The sequence below is a fragment of the Phocoena sinus genome, chromosome 12 (genome assembly GCF_008692025.1).
Source record: "Phocoena sinus isolate mPhoSin1 chromosome 12, mPhoSin1.pri, whole genome shotgun sequence".
Lineage (NCBI taxonomy): Eukaryota > Metazoa > Chordata > Mammalia > Artiodactyla > Phocoenidae > Phocoena > Phocoena sinus.
Genome location: NC_045774.1, coordinates 42073547 through 42096734, shown reverse-complemented (window position 1 = coordinate 42096734; position 23188 = coordinate 42073547). Strand labels below are relative to the sequence as shown.

The 23188-nt window shown below is 44.0% G+C and overlaps 1 protein-coding gene across 9 annotated transcripts in view; it reads right to left on the bottom strand.

Annotated features, from left to right (window-relative positions):
* MCM9 (minichromosome maintenance 9 homologous recombination repair factor) overlaps window positions 1-23188 on the bottom strand; it is a 127070-nt gene that overhangs the window by 28418 nt on the left and 75464 nt on the right. For 7 of the 9 annotated variants that reach the window (XR_004352471.1, XR_004352475.1, XR_004352473.1 and 4 more), the window contains exons 13-14: window positions 19858-21522; window positions 925-1112 (exon numbers count right to left, since the gene is read on the bottom strand). Coding sequence is in view for 1 of the 9 variants with exons in the window: in XM_032650796.1 (XP_032506687.1) it covers window positions 20049-21522 (1474 nt within the window). In the remaining 8 variants the exon portion in view is untranslated. Of the gene's footprint in view, window positions 1-924; window positions 1113-17283; window positions 21523-23188 lie in introns of those variants that run through there. The other 2 variants (XR_004352474.1, XM_032650796.1) reach the window with 2 other exon arrangements.

Genomic DNA, 23188 nt, shown 5'->3' with positions numbered 1-23188 from the left:
CCGTGAGAATGTGAAGCTCATGCTGCCTGCTCTGCTGCGAGTAATAACGCCCTTTGTCTCTGACCAGGGGACGTCAATGCCAGCATCAGTGAAGCTGTGACTGGCTCACTTGTTAGCCTGCAAAGAGGGTAAAAATTTCAGACGCCTCACGATATTGACATTATTTTGTCTTGTCATCTCTTTGGGTCATCATTTGACTTGAAGTTGGGGGAAATGCTGGTGAGGATGTGATAAGGACAACAAAAGCAAATTAAGTAGCTAATGTGAGTTTAACGTTGCTCTCGACCAGGGTCCTGCTAGCCTCCTGCTGTCTTTCCTCTTTCCTTGCCCCCATCAAAGTGAGCATCAGGCCAGTGCACTGCGGGGCACAACCCTGAGTTCTACATTGTAGTGAGTGCCTCTGTATACCAACCACTCGGCAAACCACGATCTGTTTCTTACAACAGTTTTGGAAGTTAGGAAGTAATCCCTGACCTGAGGCTGAGAAGGGTTAAGAAACTTGTCCAATACCACAGAACCTAGCGATAGAGGCAGGATTCCTACCTGTATTTATCCGGTAGCAAAGCTTCACACTCCCGCCCCACCACAAGCTCCTACCGGCCCACTTATGCAAATGAAGTTTCCAGGGAAAACGGAAAATGTTGCAGTGGTTATGTTGGACCAGTTTGCTTAACTTCCTCTCCTCAAGCGACTGCCACGACCCCATTTCCTGATTTGCTGCCCTATTTATTTGAACCCCTATTACTGCCAATCCACAGTAGTTCCTCCGCCCCCTTCCCATTAGCATCTCTTCTTGAATGTAGAGATATTAATGGTATTTTTTCACAACTGATTTAGAAATCTGTGTGTGTGGAAATGGGCTGAGAAAGACTGAGTTATGCGTGGTCTAAGACAACAGTGACAGGAAATATAAGTTGAACTGACCCTTGAGAGCAATGAGAGAGTAATCCATGACCTCAGCTTCCAGTCCGAGGGGTTCAATACGCATCTGCCGGAAGCCTGAGTTGGGAGCTCATGTCTCCACATCTTCTCCGTGGGGGCCTGTTTGAGGGATGACTGCTGTCCAACTCTGTATCTCCAGGAAATGAGGCTTCGATTCCTTACAGTGGTAACTTTAAAAGAAAGGCACATCAATGCTTCTTGGAAAGGGGAAGAATGTTTGAAAAAGAGCTGAATGAAAAGATAGAAAAAATCCACAGCCTGCTTTCACTTTCAGTCCCCCTGGCACCAGCCTCCACAAATGTACTGGCTGCGAAGTTCCCTGTGGTCTGTGAGCAGGTGGTGGAACATCCAGATTTCCAGGTTCCTCTGTTTTCCTCGAATTCACCAAATTTCTCAGCCCTGGGAATGCCTTGGGGCACAGAAAACTTGAAAACAAACGTGTGTTTACAAATTCACCCTCACCACCAGTTGTAATATTACTGTATTTTCCCAGTAGAATTTTTATTCACTGCTGCCTTCAGTATAGTGCCAAGGGCAAACACACTCTAAAATTATATCGAGGGGACTTCCTGGTGGCACAGTGGTTGGAATCTGCCTGCCAATGCAGGGGACACCGGTTCGAGCCCTAGCCCGGGAAGAGCCCACATGCTGCGGGGCAACTAAGCCCGTGAGCGACAACTACTGAAGCCGTGTGCCACAACTGCTGAAGCCCGCTCGCCTAGAGCCTGTGCTCCGCAACAGGAAAAGCCCCCGCAATGAGAAGCCCGCGTACCACAACAAAGAGTAGCCCTGGCTTGCCACAACTAGAGAAAGCCCATGCGCAGCAACGTAGACCCAACACAGCCAAAAATAACTAAATTAATAATAGTAATAAAAGAAGCCATTTGGGGGCTTCCCTGGGTGGTGCAGTGGTTGGGAATCCATCTGCTAATGAAGGGGACATGGGTTCGAGCCCTGGTCCTGGAAGATCCCACATGCCACAGAGCAACTCAGCCCGTGCACCACAACTACTGAGCCTGTGCTCTAGAGCCCGCGAGCCACAACTACTGAAACCCGCTCACCTACAGCCCGTGCTCCGCAACAAGAGAAGCCACCGCAATGAGAAGTCTGCGCACCACAATGAAGAGTAGCCCTGCTCGTGGCAACTAGAGAAAGCCCCGCGCGCAGCAACAAAGACCCAACGCAGCCAAAATAAAGAAAAAAACTAAATTTATATATAAAAAAAAGAAGCCATCTGGAGAGACAGAGATGCAAAGACCAGAGACTATAAAGAGGAATAGAGAGATGGTTTCTAAACGCTGGGGAATGAAAAATATTGCTACATGGGAATAACTGGATTGATCCCAATTGCTGAGGCTAATCAAGAAGGCGCAGTGTCGGACAAGAAATTTGAAAATTCTTTTCTTTCTGCTTGGATGTTTCTTCTTACTCAACGGTTCTCATTCCGTTCAGGCCACATAGCCTGGGTTTTTCTGACTGGTGAGGGAGTAAAATAAAGAGAGCAATGATGAGAAGAAAGACGGGGAACAGGCCTGGCCTGGGAGGGGACACCCCAAGGCCGGCTCCTAAAACAAAGAAAAGTCAAGAATGAGTGCAGCTTTGAGTCTGTTTACCAATAGCCTATGGCCACTTCTACACACAGTCAAACCCACCACAGGCCATTGCTCTGGTTGATGTAAATCACCATCACTGTGTGTCTCCTCACTCTGAATGACGCTGCCAAGCCATACGACGGCAGAGCAGTAGCTTCTCTCATCGTCCAAAACCATTAGGGGTGTGTGTGTGTGTGTGTGTGTGTGTGTGTGTGTGTGTGTACACATGTACATGCTCACACGTGGCCAAAATGTAGAAGTGAGAAATCCCCAGCCCAGTCAGATTTGGCCTTCAGTGTTATTTTATTTTGGCTTGTGGAACAAAGTTTATTTCTTGTTTATGTTTTAAATTTGGGTTTTTTACTTTCGTTTTGGTGTGAAAAATGTGACACAGCTTTTAAAGTAATAGTATCTTAAGACGAGGTATGCCATGTCATGAAAGGTGGGTATGACGCTAATATGACTCTGTGTATTTCTTTCTAATACATATATTTCTGCCTGTGTCTCTGGGCCTGGGCACATCTTGCTATGCTTTTGTTCCTGCATCACTTCTCTTTTTTTGTGGTACGCGGGCCTCTCACTGCTGTGGCTTCTCCCGTTGCGGAGCACAGGCTCCGGACGCAACAGGCTCAGCGGCCATGGCTCATGGGCCCAGCCGCTCTGCGGCATGTGAGATCTTCCCGGACCGGGGCGCGAACCCGCGTCCCCTGCATCGGCAGGCGGACTCTCAACCACTGCGCCACCAGGGAAACCCCTGCATCACTTCTTTTAAATTGTCTCTATTTGTCTATTTCCATCTGTCTCCTCTGTGTTTGCCTCTTTTCCCCACACTTTTCTTTTTTCCCATTCATTTATTCAAAGTTACATTAAATGGCAACCACTGTATATTGTTTCTAAGAATTATCAAATTCCTCTTCCCCCCAAGTAGCTTTTTCATGCAGGTACTTCAGTTGATCTTTGAAAGTTCAGTGCCCTTGAGAAAAAAAATGTTCTTGACTATTTCTCTGACCTGGGATGGAGTTTTCCAGAAACGTCCATCATGTCAACCCTATATTGATATACACAGAATGCTGATGCCTTTCAAGGCTAGTGAGAAATAAGTCGGTAAAAGGAGAACCCAGACTCTCAGGTGCAGAGAGGAACGAGACAATGTAAAAATGAAAATACATGTAAAAATGAGACATTTAATTTTACTCTCTGATTTTAAACTTTGAAACATGAAACGCATAGCTCTATAAGGCATGGAGCAGGAACTGAAAAATGTGACAACCTGATCAAAGTTTGAATTTTTCCAAATCTACAAACAAGGCTTTTTGATCTTAAAACGATTCAGACCTGTGACTGGGACGTTCCCTAATTTATTTCTCAGAAAATACACCTCCGAAGGGCCTCAGGCTACAAAGCTTCCAGAATCCTGACACCAGTGAGATCTTCAGAGCCAGCCGGCACCACCTCGCAGGCAGTCAGTACTGAATACACGCGGGTTGAAATTCATTAGAGAAAAAATAAGTATGCTGGAAATTAGTTTTACCCTGGAATATACTATTGCACTTTCTAAGAATCTCTCCATTGCCTATAATTGCTGGAAGGCCTCATGTTTCACACCAATGATTCCAGTATTAGTGGGAAACTCAGAAGACATGAGGAAAGACTGAATTCATTATTAATGAAGGACTGCCGCCCTCTGAGGAAACATGGTGCACTTAACGCCCAGCTTACCTCATCCTCGGTCAATAAACCCATGCTCTCTAATTGTAAACGGCATCCCTTGGGAGGCTCCCTGGAGGGGATGACAGCCAATTAACAAGCACACTTTGGCCTTAATTAAGCTGCCTTTTCCTGTCTGTGATACTACCTCAGTATCAATGGAGACGGTTGATGCTCGGTTGATGCTTTATTTTACTCCCATTACAGAACTGAATTCCAAGTTAATTCTTTTAAAACACCATCTAGTTAAAGCTTTTATTATCTAATGAAATGCATATATTTTTTATTTTAAATGAGAAGGGGAATTCACTTGCAAGATTAATTTCTTTTTGGCCTCACCCTTTTCCCTCTCCTTCTTAACTCATGGTCTATGAGGGTATTAGTTTGCTAGGGCTGCTGTAACAAAGTGCCACAGACCGGGTGGCTGAAACCCCAGAAATTTATTTTCTCAGAGTTCTGGAGGCTAGAAGTTTGAGATCAAAGTGTTGGCAGGATTGGTTTCTTCTGAGACCTCTCTCCTTGGCTTTTTCATGGCCATCTTCTCCCTGTGTCTTCACATCATCTGACCTTTGTCTGTGTCCAAATTTCCCCTTCTTATGAGGACACCAGTCAGATTGGATTAGGGCCCATCCTAATGGACTCATTTTAGCAAAATCACCTCTTTAAAGGCCATTTCTCCAAATACAGTCACATTCTGAGGTACTAGGGGTTAGGATTTCAACATATAAAATTTGAGGGCACACAATTCAGCCTCTAATTGTGAGGATGTGGTGACATTTCCAGGGAGAGGCAGTAGAGTATATGGTTAGGGGCACTGCTTCCAGAGCCAGACCGTCTGGGTTCAGATCTCAGATTTCCCACTTCCCCCTGTGTGACTTTGGGCAAGTCACTTAAGTTTTCTGCCCTTTAGTTCCTCCATCTGTAAAATGGGTTAATAATGATGCCCCCTCAGGGGGTTTTTATGAAGAGTAAATAAGTGCTTTATACACAGAAAGCCCTCTATAAATGTTTGCTACAATTATTTCAAGCTTTTTCCTTAAAATGCTTAAAGAGTACTTGTACATTTTCCTCATAAGGGAAATGAATGCTGTGTAAATGCACTATAAAAATGTGAAGAACATCTTGATCCCCACAGTGTCATGAATTGAGACGATTATTTTAAAATTTTCTTTTACATTCGTAATTTTATACTCAAAATATATAATGACTCTTGTGTTAGGGCATGAAATGGATTTGGGCCATATGTGGCAGATTTCAGTCAAGACTATACCGTCCCACCGTCTTCATCCCAGTCCTATATCTTCTCCTCCATCCAAACTGAAGGCAGGTTTCAAGTGTGTGGCTTGTTCTACCTGAGCAAACCTGGTCCAAGATCAGGCTCTCCAAATTCAGATGCCTTCATTTTTACAGCAAAACCCTAATTCTGGACCAATATCCTTCTTTACGGCTATACACTGGTAGCTAAGTATTTCTGGAGAAAATCTCTGACCACATGGCTAAGTTCTACTAAAATATCATGGTCTCCAGCCTCTCCTGGGCCTTCTGCACCACGGCATGTTTTCCTTATCCTTGGTCCTCATCATCTCCCATTCCCCTAGGGAGCTATTCCCCACTCTTACCTCTGCATCTAAGTCTTGTACTCAAAGCGCACCTCTCTCTTGGCCCCTGATAACTTTTTTACTCTTCACCAGGAACACAGTGGTTCTAGCAACACCAAACTGCTTAATTCCACACACACCACGTTGACTCTCCTCTGGGCCTTTGCTCTTGCACAGAAAATGCCTTCTTTCCCACCAGGCTCCTCTGCCTTTGTCTGACTTGCTTTTACTCTTAAGACTTGCCTCAGGGCTTCCCTGGTGGCGCAGTGGTTGAGAGTCCGCCTGCCGATGTAGGGGACACGGGTTCGTGCCCCGGTCCGGGAAGATCCCACGTGCCGCGGAGCGGCTGGGCCCGTGAGCCATGGCCGCTGAGCCTGCGCGTCCGGAGCCTGTGCTCCGCAATGGGAGCGGCCGCAACAGTGAGAGGCCTGCGTACCGCAAAAAAAAAAAAAAAAAAGACTTGCCTCAAACATCGCGTCCTCCTCTCTTAAGCCTTCGTCCGTCAGCAGCCCTCCCTCACCTGAGCTGGTGCTTCCATCACTCCCTGCACACGTCTCCAGCACTGTTCTTATGACACTGCTATACGATTTATCTGTTGATAGATCCATCTCTCCCAATAGACTGAGCTCCTTGCCACCAGAAGTCCTGTGTGTTCATTACTGAATTTCACAGTCCAGCACAGTAGATGTTCCAAACGAGTCCTGTCTTTCCTCCAGTACACAGGCTGTATTGAAATCACTTGTGTGCTAAGCTCTTGAGGGACAGGGGTCAGACTTAACTGTTTTTCTTCTTTTGTCAATCAGGGTTCTTAGCTGTGAAGAACAAAACCCATCTGTGTTGATTTAAGTATGCAAGGATTTTGCTAAAAGGAATTGGGTAGCTCACTGAACCAGTGGGAAAATCAGAAAGTAGGTATGAAAAAAGGAAACTAAAAGCAACCAGGACCACACTCAAAACTCACACCACCAAACCAGGCCACCTGATGTCCAGAATGCACTGTCGTCCCACTGGCACTGCCGACTGTTCCTGGAAATGACAGGCTGCTGCAGCATCTGCCACAGGCCTCCCCCTTGCTGGATTATCCACCTCGCCCTACTTCCTGGCCTCTCTGGCTCCCAGGTGCACCAGGGTGCATGCACCTGATTGGCTAAGCCTCAGTCAAAGTGCCCATGATCAGAATGAAGGTGAGTAGCTGATGTTTTCAGCCTGGTCAGAGATGGTGAGGTAATTCCTCAAATAAGGACGGTGGCTCAGATAATGGTGGCCAGACAATAACAATTATCTATTACAGATCCCTCAGGCTTAGCACAGTCTGGCAAACAGTAGGTGCTAAGTAAAGGCAGATTAAAAAGTAAAGTATGAATGAATCGCCTCTAACTGTGTTTCCAGAAACCCACTTTTTTTATTGAATAAATTTGACATATAACATTGTGTAAATTTAAGGTATACAGTGTGTTACTTTGATACATTTATATATTGCAATATGATTCCCATTGTAGAGATATTCATCACACTACATAATTACAGTACAACACTGTTGTCTATCTTCATTATACTGTGCATTAGATCTCTATGGCTTATTCGCTACTTGTTGCAAGTTTATACCCTTAAACAACATCAAACTTGTCCCTGCCCAGTCCCATCTCCTGGTAACAATTTTACTCTGTTTTTTACAAGGTTACCTTTTTTAGATTCCACATTTTAGTGAGATATAGTATTTGTCTTTCTCTGTCTGACTTGTCTCACTTAGCATAATATGCTCAAGTAAATACAATGAAATATTATTCAGCCACGAGAAAGGAGCCTATCCTGCCATTTGCTCCAGAAAACCACTTTGCCAAAGGGGAGTCTTGACCTGGCCCTACAATCCATATTTTTGAGGAGAAGAGAGACGGGAGGGAAAGGATGGGAGAAAAAAACACTAATATGTGTTAAGTGTCTGGATGTGCCAGGCACTGTGCAGACACTTTAGACACATCCCTACTAGTGATACAGTCCTTGCTAGATTGTAATGTGCAAGAGTGGCACCAACCACGTCTGTCTTACCATTTATCATATCCCCAGTGCCTAGCCCGGTGCCTGGCACACAGTAAGTAGGCCCTTGATAAATACTTGTTGGTGTTGAACAGTCCTACAAAGGTGAAACTGTGCCGTTTTGTTGATGTTCAGATCAAGTACCTCTGGCAGTCACAAAGCTAGTGAGTAGCAGCTCTGTCTGGCACCCAACTCCATGCTCTTTCTGTTGTCACACCTGCATGGACGCTAAAATCTGGATTGCCAAAATGCAGGCTATTGGGAGGAGTGATGTTAGCATCATGGCAGAATAAGATGTCCCTTATTTTTATCCCCCTTTAACACCTAAGATTTGGCCTCTATCCATGGACAAAAGTGTCTCTGGGAGCTATGGGATCCAGCACCATATGCCAAGGGACCCAGAGGCACCTCACCCACCCGTGCATTGGGTAACAGGCAGACAGAACCTGGTATGGGCTATGCAGCCAGCAGGAGCCTGTGAGCCAGCTCCAACCCCTCTGGGCCACAGTCTGAGAGCACCTGGAAGATGCTGATTGTGGCAGATACCCATGGATGAGAGAACCTTAGTAGAAGTTCAAGTTTCTAGAGGAGAAGTTCCAGCACTCTGTTGGTGCAAAAAAATAAAAAAATACAAGTTTGGATGTGTTGGAGTGGGTAAGAGGAACTTTGCCAAGTTCCTGCCCTCCAAGGCAGCCCAGCTTAGAGAAGGAAGAGCCCAGGGATCCCTCTGGTGGGGGACTGGGGGAGTGGTGAGTGAGCGTCTGGCTGTCCCAGCTGTGCAGGACGCTGCTAAAGAAATCATCTCTCCAGAGCTGCACCCAGAGTACTGAAGCAAGAGTTCCATGATTAGGGGGAGGGAGGAGGTTGGGAAAGAGGCAGATAAGCATATCAGAGGGCATTAAAGGGACACGGTTCCTGCTGACTGTGTTCTAAACTCCAGCAGAAAGCCTGCTTATGAACTGCTGGAGAAACCTCACCAGAGGATCCCCCAACTGGCTTGTGGGTACCCCTAACACCCTGAGGGCCAAACCCACACCTACTGTAAAGCTCCTACAAGAAAACAATGGTTTTCTGTAATGGCCTATATGGGAAAAGAATCTAAAAAAAGAGTGGACATATGTATAACTGATTCACTTTGCTGTACAGCAGAAACTAACACAACATTGTAAATCAACTATACTCCAATAAAAAAAAAATTTTTTTAATAGGAAAAAGAAAAGAAAAAACAGTGGGTAAGTTTCTTGACATAGGCCTTTGCAATTTTTTTGGATTTGACACCAAAGCAAAAGCAACGAAAGCAAAAATAAGCAAGTGGGACCACATCAAACTAAAGAGCTTCTGCATGGCAAAAGGAACCACCAACAAAGTGAAAAGGCAACCTACCAAATGGGTAAAAATATTTGCAAATCATACTCCTGGTAAGGGGTTAAGTATCCAAAATATATTAAAAAATCATACAACTCAATAGAAAAAAACTTCAATGATTTAAAAAATGGAGAAGCTGAATAAACCATTTCTCCAAAGAGATACAAATGGCCAACAGGTACATGAAAAGATGCTCAATGTCACTAATCATGAGGAAAATTGCAAATCAGAATCACAATGAGCTATCACTTCACATTCTATTAGAATGGCTATCATCAAAAAAAAAAAAAGAGAGAGAGAGATAACAAGTGTTGATAAGGATTTGGAGAAAGGGAACCCTTGTGCACTGTTGGTGGGAATGTAAATTGGTGCAGTCACTATGGAAAACAGTATGGAGGTTCCTCAGAAAATTAAAAATAGAATTACCATATGATCCAGCAATTCCATTACTGGGTATATACCCAAAGGAAATGAAAACAGGATCTGCACCACCATGTTTGACGCAGCATTATTCACAGTAGCTAAGATACGGAAACCACTTAAGAGTTTGTCAATAGAGGAATAAAGAAGATGTACACATAAACAATGGAATATTATTCATCCATGAGAAAGGACATCCTGCCCTTTGCAACAACATGGATAAACCTTGAGGGCATTATGCTAAATGAAATAAGCCAGACCAAGAAAGACAAATATTGTAATGATATCACTTATATGTGGAATCTAAAATAGCTGAGCTCATAAAAACAAAGAGTAGAAAGGTAGTTACCAGGGGCTGGGGAGTGGAGGAAATGGGGAGATGTTGGTCAAAGGCTACAAACTTACAGTTATAAGGCGAATAAGTTCTGGAAATCTAATGCACAGCACGGTGATTACAGTTAATAATACTGCATTAGATTCTTGAAAGTTGCTAAGAGATTAGATCTTAATTGTTCTCACCACAAAAAAGAAATGATAATTATGTGATATGATGGAGGTACTGGCTAGCTCCACAGCAGTAATCACACACTATATAAACGTACCAAAACAACTGTTGTACACCTTAAACTTACCCTATGTAATGTGTCAATTATACCTCAATGACAAAAAAATAATGCAGGCTATTGCTTGTGGGAGATTCTGGGCATTTTTTTAAAGCTTCTGATTAACAAAAATCTATCTGAGGGCCTTGTGGATTGGAGTCTGACTCTCTGTCCCCATCTCCCAAAGGAATCGTGTGATTGAATGTATATTCTTTCAGAGTACAGCTTCTATGAAACGGACTCTGACCTCATGGCTCAGAGGGTTTCAAAGCCCTGCTGCCGCCGGCTCTTCAGGTACACATTATCAAAGTCTTCAGAAGATGGAGCCTGTCCCACAACGATCGAATGGGGCGCCCGCTGAGGTGCTCCCACCTGCTCTGGTCCACCCCTCAGGTGGCCTGTGTGTCTGCTGCTGGAAGTGCCCGAGGAGGCTGATTGTGGAAGAAGTGTTTTCATCATGAGAGTTGAATGCAGGCAGGTCTTCAGCTTCTGCTGGTGAGTTTAGGCATTCCAGCCTTTTCAGTTCCCCTGCCAGATATCCTTCATGCCCCCTAGCGGTGTGAGCAGTAGACAGAACGGGCTGGCCTACATTCCCTTTCCGGGGGACTTGGCTTGTCAGAGCCATGTTTGTTCAAGGCAAGTAAACACAGGAAACGGACAGACAAAAACCCCTTCCGGAGGGTTATCTAGGGTCCCATGACAAAGTTTTTTAATGAGGAAAAGTCCTCCAGGAAAAAAAGTATTTGCACACATTTGATGGAAAATAAAAAGGGCCCTTTGGCTGGGCTGCACCTCGCCGTCCTCCACGGCAGCCTTCTCAGTGTGTTCTACGTGGATGGTGCCCAGAGCCCAGCACAGGTGATGGCCCTCCTGGCGTGGTGAAGTACAACTGCCCTGGGGTGTTACTGCATCTTCTTAGGTGCTGAACCAGGGCTGAGGCGTGGAGGAGTCCCCTGCTTCGGATATGGAGCAGCTGCCCAGGTCTGCTTGTAGAGGAAAGGGACCTGCACTCAGCCCAGCACTGTTGCCCTAGCTTAGTGCCCATAGGAGAGGGCTGTCCACACGTTTCCTTCTGAAAGCACATGATGACTATATGGGAGATGAGCCAGCGCCCTTATGACTTTGGCCTTGCCCTGACACAGTCACATTTCTTTTGGGAGCTGTCATGATATAGCTGACGAGGCACTTGTTTTGAATCAAACAGTGCCTCCTCCAGAAGCCATTTGTTAGCTGTGTGACCTTGAAAAATTAACACAGTCCCTCTGATCATGTTTCCATCTGTAGACAGGGTTAATGATAACTTTCTTACAGAATTGCTGCGAGAACTAAATATCTATCTATCTATCATCCATCTATATCTCATACATATGGACTCACACACATACATGAAGTGTCTAATAGGATGCCTAGCACATAGCAGGTGCTCAATACCAGTCAGTTCCTTCATCTTCCCATATCGTCACAATCGTCCACTCTCAGATCCCTCTGTGCCTGGGAGGAGAGCGGTCCATACATGTCATGAGGCAGGACCCCATCACCACCCCAACATCTGCATATATGGCTCTTGCTCCTCCAGAGAGGGGTGAACAACGAGACTCAGTTCATCTGCTTCTGAAACTTCTCAGGTCTAAATTTTTATTTGGCAGGCTTGTTTCTGTTTGTTTGTTTTGGCTTGTTTGGAAATGACATTGGAGATCTGGTGCTTGGGATTTCTTCTGTACTCCAGCCTTAGCAGGACACAAACAATCTCATTTTTCTATAGTGAGTGGGAGTTGCCTTTAACCCCCTGAGATTCTCATCTGACCCAGACTCCCAAGTTCCCTTCACTGACTAAAAAAGAACTTAGGATTGGTCGTGAGTGCTAAGAGGGCAGGGTGTGGTGACAACAGGCCCTCCAGTAAGGAGGGGACTCACTAGAGTCAGCGCCCGGCAGCCCTGACCACATCCTCTTCCAGCATCACGTGCAAAAATGCTCTCATCTCAGCCACACCTGGAGGGCGTTCCCTCCACGTGCTAACACCAACCTTAGTGCTCCGCTCGGATAATCATAAGTCTCAAGGAGATAAAAAGCAGGGAAGGAGAGCAGCCTGCTGACCTTTACATTCTCCACTTGGCATCAAGATTTGCTCTTCTGCTTTTGGTCCTGGAATCCTAAATCCCTCTATTCTTGGGGGCAGGGCAACTTTTTAGGAGCAGTTCTGAAAACTGTTTCTCATAATTATACAAGCCTGACAACAAATTAGCTGTTGTTAGTTAGCACAATGACATGCACTACATCTATCCCTTAAATCCAATGATGAAATCAAGGAAGAAAAGGCTTTCAAACACACACATCTCAAAACTGACCTTAATAATAAGATACATCCTATTTTTGTCAGGTGCTTTCCCTACATGGCACAAAGCTCCCTTCGAGTCTCCTGGCTCCAAGGAGAAGCAGCCTCTTGTATCTAGTCAACACTAACTGAGAAACACTGGGAAAAGAAGAGGGAGAAATGGGGAAGTGTAGACAAATGGTCGTTCTTCCCTCAAATGTCTTAAATGTCTCATTCAACAAATGTTTATCGAGCATCAACTATGTGCCAGGAACTCTTCTAAGAATTGGTCCATCAGTGAGTAAAACAAACAGAAACCCCTGCCCTCAAGGAGCTTACACTCTAGTGAGGGTACACAGACGGTGCCATGCTGAGGCAAAAAGAGAGATCAGTAACGTTGATCCCGCCATTATTTAAAAATTTGATATTTTGCTCCTCGTGGATTTTTTTTTTTTTTTTTTTGTGCTTTGACTTTTAAAAGTATTGCATCAGGGCTTCCCTGGTGACGCAGTGGTTGACAGTCTGCCTGCCAATGCAGGGGACACGGGTTCGTGCCCCGGTCCGGGAAGATCCCACATGCCGCGGAGCGGCTGGGCCCGTGAGCCATGGCCGCTGAGCCTGCGCGTCCGGAGCCTGTGCTCCGCAACGGGAGATGCCACAACAGTGAGAGGCCCGCTTACCGCAATGACAGCTCACAGCTGAGTCTCCGCCCCCGGAGATTACGCTCAGCCCAGAGCCCTAGCCCAAGGACAGGCCCTCTCCCCAGGGGCAGCCTACATCCGATGATTGATCCACGTGGAGAGAGAAGATCCCAGAACCCTAGAGGCCAGATGACAATGCTTAACTGTCAGAAGCAAGGTGGGAGTAAACGCCTCACTGAGGAGCCGGGTCAGAACAGCAGGGAGACACTCACACAGAGCTGTGGAAATGGCTGGAGCCCGGAGATGAGTCCCGAGATCAAACTATACACAGTGTTTTCAAAGTGTAGTCTCTGACCAGTAGCATCAGCATTGCCTGGAAAATTGTCAGAAACCAATTCTCAGGCCCCAGCCCAGACCTACTCAGTTAGAAACTCTGGGGGGGTGGGGACCAGCAATCTGTAGTTTAACATGGCCTCCAGATGCACTGGTCAAGAGAAAGGATCTGGAACAGGCTGAGGGCAGCTGTGCCAATAAAGTCAGAATTCTCTGACCAGCTTCTGGACCTGGATTAAGTTCTGGACTCAGGGCCCGTTGACTTAAGCAAAGGTCAGGTCCTTAGGTAGAAGTACCCTGCAACACCTTGGCAAGACTATATGACAGAGATTACCCCAGTCCTTCTACAAAGGGACTGGCAGGTATTTACCTGGGTAACTATACCCTGGGGAAAGGAAATAGCCCAATACTTAATACTTTGAGAACCATCGGACACAAGGTCTGAGTTGAAAAATGATACCCAGTATGATACAAACACGTCCCCCCGGTAGAAAAATTGTGTGTGTGGGCCAGGTAATAGATGGACCCAGGTCTACTTCAGAGTAGGCTGAAATAGATAATACTTGGAAGTTGCCAGAACACTCACATATCCACACTGGTTCCTTAGCCTGTGAATAAAAGTGGGAAAGGACAAGTGGGAGCCTCTGAAGCTCCCCCTCTACTCGCCCTCTGAGCAAGACTGCAAATTACACACATCCCCGAGGCAAATAGCAGAAAGTAGCGCCACCCTTAAAGACCTAAAGGAAGCAGAGTGGTGATCCCCATCAATTTCCATTTAATTCATCAGTCTGGCCTCTACAAGAATTAGATCGGGGAAAATGTCAGCAGAGTACCCCAAGCTCCATTAACCTGTAGCGCCAACGGCAGCTGTTGTGCCCGATGTGGTATAAGCCACAGCCGCGCGCCTACCCCTCAGCCCCCCACCCCCTGCCCACAGCAGCTGATCTGGAGGCAGCAAATGATACTCAGGGTCTCTCTCCTCTACCATCCATTCTAGATTTCCCTCACCCTTGGTTAGCACCTGTGACAGACAGTAAACTAAATGAGTAAATGTTATAGTGTCAGATGATAAGAATGCTACAGAAAAATTAAGTAAGGGGAAGAACGTTTTGCAATTTTGAAGGTAGGTAGTCTTCACTGAAGTGACATTTGAGCAAAATCCTGAAGGAAGTGAGGAGTGATTACCTCCAGAGAAAAAGCACTCCACAGACAGAAGAGCAAGTGAAAAAGCCCTGGGGCTGCTTCATGTCTGGAGAATTATAGGAACCAGCATGGTTAGTGTTTGATGTCATAAAGGTAGCACGTGGCCAGATGTGCAGGGCCTTAGAGATCAATATTATATGGACTTTGGCTTTTACCCAGGATGAGACGAGAGCTGCTGGAGGGTTTGAGGTAAGAAGTAGTATTACCTGACAGGTTCACTCTGATTACTGTGCTGAGAATAGCATGTAGGGAAGCACAGTGAGAGAGTATAGTGGCTTGGACTAGTGTCATAGCAGCAAATGTGGTGAGAAGTGTACAGATTCTGGATATATATATTTTTTTTTCTTTTTAAAGATTTTTTTTTGATGTGGACCATTTTTTTTTAATTATTATTTATTTATTTATTTTTGGCTGCGTTGGGTCTTCGTTGCCGCACGTGGGCTTTCTAGTTGCAGTGAGCGGGGGATGCTGTTCCTTGCGGTGTGCGGGCTTCTCATTGTGGTGGCTTCTCTTGTTGTGGAGCACCGGCTCTAGGTGTGAGGGCTTCAGCAGTTGTTGCACACAGGCTCAGGAGTTGTGGCTTGCGGGCTCTAGAGCGCAGGCTCAGTAGTTGTGACGCACGGGCTTAGGTGCTCCACGGCATGTGAGATGTTCCCGGACCAGAGCTCGAACCCGTGTCCCCTGTTAACCACTGCGCCACCAGGGAAGTCCCTAGATATATTTTAAACAGAGATTCCACAGGATTTGCTAACAGATGGGGTGTGAGGTACAAGAGAAAGTAAATGGTCAAGGATGACTCAAGTTTTTGGCCTAAGCAATTGGAAGGATGGAGTCTCTAATTTCCCAAGACGGATAAATCTGGGAAATGAACACATTTGATGGAGACAAGATCAGGAGTATTATTTGAAATATGTTGAGGTGGAGGTATATTGACTAGGAGTTGGATAGAGGAGTCTGGAGTTCAGGAAAGGAATCATCAGCTGACCAATAGGTGTGGGGAGTCCTAAGACTCAATGAGAACATGAAAGGTCTGGGAGAGAAGGAGAAACTAGGTAAGGAGAAGAAAAGCTGAGGAGACCAGAAGAGGTTAGTAAGGAAAACCACAGGCATGTGAGGTCCTGGAGGCCAAGTGACAAAGGATTCCAGGGAGGGGACAGGAGTCAGCCACACCAAATCAAGTAAGATAACTGCTGCTCAGTGATCATTCAGTCCTGGAACCCAATTCGCCTGATTCCCAATTTTGCTGTGCTGCCAGTCTCCTTGATGTATCAGTAGGCACTGAAAAAGTTAGATCTGAAATATTAAGCAGTCTTTCAACACTGGTTTATTACGGAAGCCCTAAATTAAACCAACTTTGTCCCCACATAGAAGTGTGCCCGATGCAGATACTTGCTTTCTGGTGGTTTGATTCAGCCAGGGCTTAAGGTTCCAACGAAACATAAAGAAGAGCGGCCTAAAAACCATTTACACTCACAAGATAAATAACTTACACCCGACTCCTTAGTGAGATCAGGCCCAGCATGCATATCCTATTTCCCTTGTTGTTCTATATCTTGCATCAGAGTATTTACGTAGACACATGAACAGTTTACTTGAGCTTAAGTTAACATTTCTGTCAAGTTCATGTTTACAAATATTACCTTCAGATGCATTTTTAAGCCTTTAAGAGGGAAGACGGTGGAACTGATGTAAGAACAACGGAAGAGTTACCACAGCTTCCTGTGTGTGTCCTCTGAGTGGCAGTGAAGGGAATGAGTGTGGGTGATGCTCCCCCGTATACCTGGGGTGGAGGGCTGCTTCGCCACTTGCAAGGTGGGTCATAGACAGCAAAACCTCTACTGGAGACAGTACTAATGTGAGCCAGGAGCCTTCTTTTACCTTTCCTGAATGTTAACAATATGGAAAGCAGACATGGAAAATGTTATTCTGAACACTGAGGAATACACACTGGCCTCGCCTTCCACATTTTGAGTTTGTCAGGTTTGGAACTAGGGTGTCTGATAAGCTGCATCTGAAAGGTTAACCTGGTCCCAGGTAGTCCCTAGACTTAGACATTCATCAGGGTAGGTAGGTTCTGAACACCCAAGTGTTGTGGATTGGCTGAAAGTGAGCTCTAGGGATCTTCCTTGTGGCTGACCTAAGATTTTCTCTAGAACTGTTCTTCCAATAATTCCACCAGCTAGGCAGATTTAGCACTAGGGGAAGGCATAGAAATCAAATACAATACACACATAAAGAATACGTAGGTTTGCAAGAATTAAAGCCTGTCAATCAAGAATAGATCTCTATAGTTTTGGTATACCTTCAAAAAAAAGTTTACAGTTTGGCTGAGTTAAGCCAAAGAGTTAAAGATATCAGAATAATATGCTTGCTTTGTCTGTATTTCTAAGAAACACTAAAAATTAAAATAATAAAATCCCTATTATAAATTTTAGAATACCACATATACACTGAAAAGTATATCTTTAAGAATGTCAGAAAACTCAACTCTTTTATGTAGTTATGATAGAATTAAGATCCTCTCACAAAGAAAATTAGGTACAGCTTTTATTGTGTTTATATAATTTTACATTATTAAAATGTTTTCAAGGAGTCCACTGGCCTGAAAAAACTATATCCTGACATGTTGATTCAGAATTAAAGGTTATTTTTATACTTTCCTTTATTGACTACAATTATGATTTTTGAGACTGTACATATTTCCCCTGAGACATGTGTTTTTCTTTGGTACACACATTAAATACCATATAAGAGAAAGTCTTAGTGGCTGTGAAATCACACAGTATAAAAAAAAGTAGGACACAGCAGGATAAAACGTGACCTCAGGACATTAAACATTTTCGGCTCTGAAACTAAGGGACCCCACAGTAGTGGTAGTACTGACTTCCCCATGCATCCCCAAAGCCCTATGTTCGGCCTTTAATACTGTTTGTCACTAAAGGAATAAAGTGCCTTAGGGGTAGTGGATTCTATGACTTGAGTTGGGAAAAAAAATAAAATGAGTCTGGAACATGCTGTTGTTTTCAGATAGCTTGGGTGCTTTTGGGAAAGTCAGAGTCTTAAAAGGACATTGGTGTGAACATAAAGGGACTTCCCATTGACTGAGTTGTAAGAATTTGCACATCAAAAACAAGTACAGAGGTGGTCATAACACGAAACTAAGCTGTGACAGAAGTTTATTTTTTTAATAAGTAGGGGAGCAGTCATATTGAGTAGTTTATTTCTTCTAATAATTATGTCTGCTTATAATATTTACATATATAGTTATTGCTCTCTGGGTAAGCACTGAAGAATAAACACATGGAACTTGTAACTTGACCAAATGATCCTGGCAGAAGAAGGTACTAAAAAAAGTAGGGTGGATTTATTAGCACAAATAATAGGACATATGGTGAGATAATACCAGGTGGAAGATGGCACAGACGGTCATATACAGTAACTAAGGAAGACGGACAATTCAACACTGTATTTTAAAATGTGAATTACTCAGTGTCCTGAAGAGACAAGTTAACTACATGAAACTAAGTGCTCTACAATCAAGATTGAAATGAAAGCTCTAGAATACAACCATATTAAGTGATAAAAAACAGAACAGATCAAAATACCCTAATGGCAAATCAATAGGTTAGGAATTATCAGCCATGCCCAGCTTCATACCTCACTACTGCGAAAGAAACCAAGTTTCAAAGACAATAATTTATAAGAAAGGAACTTAAAAGTTTACCATAAAAAAAGTCAGCTCGACACTGTGGCTCAAGTTTGAAATACCCTAGTCTTCACAATCAGACCATATCCAGGCCAAGAATCACCAGTCAACAACCCAGATGCTTTGCTTTTCCTTTAGTTCTCGTAGGAATGCTAAAACTCAGGGAAGTACTAATACTTAAAAATTAGGACTATATCACATTAAGAGTCATACTACACTGGGAAGTTAGTAAAGTACAGAAATAATGAAGAAACTACCTAAACCATAGCCTTGATGTTTTAGGACAGGTTTATGGGAATGTGCAGTAATAACTTATAATCACTGCTTATGTATGTTGTTCATCAGCCGCTTAAGGTGTTTGAGGATTTCAAGACTCATCCGTACTAAATTTGTACTCATAGTTTAAAATTTTTCAGAAAATTTAATTAGTCAATTTTGGAATTAATGTTTAAACGCTCAAGAAAAATTGAGATTCCTAATTTTTTTTCTGTATGAATTTAATGAAGTGATTAGACAAAGTACATATAGTTTCCAGTATTCTTCATGTCTAAAGTCCCTCAGACAATGAAAGATTCTATTATCATTTTCCAAATTCGAACTTCAGAAGAGAACATCTGTAATTATGAAATCCTAACAACCCTTGCTAGAATCTAAAAGAAAAAGTTACTCTAAAAGCATTTAAGAAAGACAAAGCTTGAGTGGTCTTTTCCTACCAAACACAGTTATTGCTTGGTTTTAAAGACAAATGAATCATAACTTAGTAGGAATCATGTTTCCATGTTAACCACTTGGATGGATGCCATGATATATGACTGAGACTACTGCACACTCTCTTCTTCCAACTGTAGGATTTAAATTGTATTGAAGGTAAGTCCCCAAGACATAAAAAAGAATCTGAAGCACAAACCGTTGGCTCAAGAAAGAAAGGAAGACTCAAAAGGTCAATACCCCAAGAAAGCTACTATTTGACCAGTGGCCAGATCTCTATGACTATCATGGAACTGTGAGAAGACCTCTCAAAGAAACAAAAGCTTCAGTCATATTTAATCTGACACATGAGAATAAGTACAAAAAAATTATTTAAAAATCACATGATTTTGGCAAGTCATAATAAATATTTACCACACTCAGCACATCTTGGGTGAAAAAAAAAAACAACAAAGGAAAAAAACAAACAAACAGAAAAAGAGTTCATCTGACTTGTCAGCGTTGTGAGTGTTACCTTCCTGGCATTTGCTCCTGAGTGAATGGAGGGATCGCAGGAAAACCTACCCCCTAAAAAAAAAAACCAAACCCAAACAAAACAAACAAACATCTTTGGGAATATAAGTACTCTGCAAAATCAAGCACAATTGTTAATTAATTAGATTCAATTAGATTCAAGCACTGGTATCACACTGACCTTCATTGATTGTACAGCTTTTCAAATCATGAAGATAAACCTGAATTTATAAGATCTGATGGGGGGGCTGGTGTTCAGAATGGCGCCCAATATGGTCAATACTTCTATATATCCATAAACACCATGTTGATATCCTGAAGGTGCGGGCTTGAGTGGATGAGGGTGAAACTTGACCAGAAAGCTTTTCATGATTATGGCTTTTTTCTTATTTCTTCATCCCAATCAAAGTCTAATGGTTCATCTTCTAGTTCCGGTAAAGTGAAGAGAGATGTTTTGGAAAGACTCAGTCTCTCGGTGGATCCCCCCAGCTGAAAAGTTTTCCTTTTCCTGCCAAGCACTGTAGCTGCGGTCACAAGAAGAGGGCTGGGGCCTCCCTCACCCGGGTTCTTACTTTCAGGAGGAGGAGGGGATTCTGATTTGGATTCAGAGGGGGAAGTAAAGGAAAAGTTTGCCAGTCTCGTTAATGTGCAAGCATGAACCTTGCCACTTTTACTATGGCACGAAACCTCTTCCTTTCTGTCTCTTTCAGAAGCAAGATGGAAACGCCCAGTGTAGCTCCCAAGCTCTAATTCAGGCTGGACAGCTCCCTTTGCAAGGGCACGTTCCCTCTTCTCTCTCGGTCTGTCTCTGTCCGGTGGCTGCCGTGACACCTCCTTTGTCTTATCTTGCAGCTGAGCTGGGCTTCTGACTTCTGAGGTAGAGGCCAGCTTGTCTGGACCCTTCCCAGGCAGAGCTGCTTTTCCTCTTGCTCTACGTTGGGGAATTTCAGGACTCTGAACTGCTGTTTCACTTGTGCCAGGAGACACAGGGCTGCAATCTTCAGGAGAGTGGATCAGTTTTGACTTCTTTTTGAAAGTAAATTTTGCTAGTTTGGCCACAGGGGGACCCGGACTCTCAACACTTTCAAGGTGGGGCTCTTGCACCCGAGCAAGGGATTTCTGTCTCTTTCTTTTGGGAGTTCCAAGCACTCTCTCTGGGCTCTGTACAGGAGTGGGCCGAGGATGAGGAGAGCTTGTGGGCTGCGAGGGCGGCCTGGCGGGATTCCTGCACCACTCCTGGGCCCTCTCCTTGCGCAGCTTATGCAGTTTCCTGGGGACGTGATGAGTCAGTACTGAGTCTGGCTCGTCAGCAGATACTCCTGCTTCAGAAACCATTGCTGCCTTTTTTGCCTTTTCACCCTCAAGGCTGTCTGGCCTCAATGGAGCTTCTGTCTCTTCTGGTGTTGGAAGCGGTCCAGTTTCCAATTTGCTCCTTTGGCCTGGCTCCCTTTTCTCCTTACCCTGCGATTTGTTGTTGGAGATTTTCAAAGCCATTTCCCCCCCACTTGTTTTGGGACTAGGAGACACAGGAACGGTGTTTTTAGGTTCCATCGGATGAGTTGCTATGGAGTCAAACCCGTCCAAACTGTCATCTTGGCTATTTTTGTGCCCAGCTGAATGCCTTCTACTTGTGGGTCTATCGGGCCCCAGATGGGATGGGGGATTGAGAAGTGGGCTTCCCCCAGGCCTGCCTCCAGTAGAGGACAGATGTGTGCTACAGTTCACTTCCTGCTGAGCTGATGGTCTGAGCTTTGATTCTTCCCCTGGATCATCTCTCAGGGACCCTGAAGTCATCTCTGCTTCCATTGCCCGTGGCTGGTGTTGACACACACTCTGATTCTGTAACCTGCAGAAGATAAGGAAAACGTGTACTGCTTTAATCTTTTCATTTCTTTATTCTCTGAGATGCCATCTGAGGGTTTAAGTCCAATGTAATTCCGGGTTAATACCACATATAGTCCCTTAGAGCAGCAGGAGGAAATTATACTTTCATCAGGACAGAATTCAAGTGTTCTGATAATCATTCTAATTTGACCTAAAATGGTAGTAAAATAAAGAAAATGAAGTAGCAGGTTTGTGTACATATTTTCAGATCTCTCTGAAAGTCCATTTCATTCATTTTAAAATGCTCAGTCTTCTCTCTCGTGTTAAATGTTCTCCTACAAGACAGACTGGTGGCTATGTGCAGAGTCGCTGATTATGGACCAAGAGAAGTGGCTTGAGTTGTTTGGTAGCCAGTCCGCAGATCTGAACCAAAGTGAAAGACTATAGTTTACGAGCTCCTCACATCTCTTGACTTAACTGAGGTACTGAATTTTCGTGCATCTGAAAAATCACCTTCCTCAGGAGTAAACAGACTGTGACTCCTCCGCGCTGTGGCCCCTGCCCCTCTGGCAGCCACCTGCATGGTAGACCTCCTCCAGGCAGCTGTGACCTCTTCCCTGCCTAGCCCAGCCACGTTTCAGCCTGTGTTCTGGGCAGCCACTCTCGATTAGACTGATACAGAGTTGAAACCTACTGACCTGCCCAGAAGGAGGAGCTCATCTTGTGATATTCGTTTTAAACTGGAATAATGCCAGAGGACCAATTTCTAACAGGGATTGTAGCTTCTCAAAAGCATGTCCCTTAGAAAGCCCCTCCTAACAACCTAGAAATGCCTTCTCAGTATAAGGGGCAATATGACTCTGCTTCCGTGCACTAAATCCAAGCAGAAACGACACCAAAAAGCAGACAAGTAAATTATTCTAAAGGTCATGGGTAATCATAGAAAAAAACATGTTAAAGTTAAATGGATTTTAAACTTAAATATATTTAAATACATTAACCTGTTCATGATAGCTCTCTCTGGGAAATAAGATTATGTCTGATTTTTTCCTTATTAATTATTGATACTTTCAAAATACTCTATGAAGAATGTGCATTATTGCTTACAATTGGGGAAAAAAAATACCTGAAAATTATTTTGGGCTATAGTCACTGGTAGAGTTGGGAACATCAATACAGGAAAACCTAGGTTCACTGTAGTCACAGCCAGACAAAGGCAAAACAAAAAAAAAAAACCCAAATAGCTTTCAAAATTACTACTATCTAGTATACTTGCAGTATCAAATTGAGGTCAGGGATACTCGTAATTGTTAACGCTCCATAACTTTAAAAATTTATGGGAATTTTAAGGGTAGAATAATTTAGCCCTACTATCTAAGTCTGATTCTGATGTGGGAAATTAATTTCTCCACTGTTTAAATTCTGCATTTTACTATACCTCCTAAGACATCTTTACACGCTGTTTTTGTTTTTTAAACATCTTTATTGGAGTATAATTGCTTTACAATGGTGTTAGTTTCTGCCTTATAACAAAGTGAATCAGCTATACATATACATATACCCCCATGTCTCCTCCCTCTTGCGTCTCCCTCCCACCCTCCCTATCCCACCCCTCTAGGTGGTCACAAAGCACCGAGCTGATCTCCCTGTGCTATGCAGCTGCTTCCCACTAGCTATCTATTTTACAT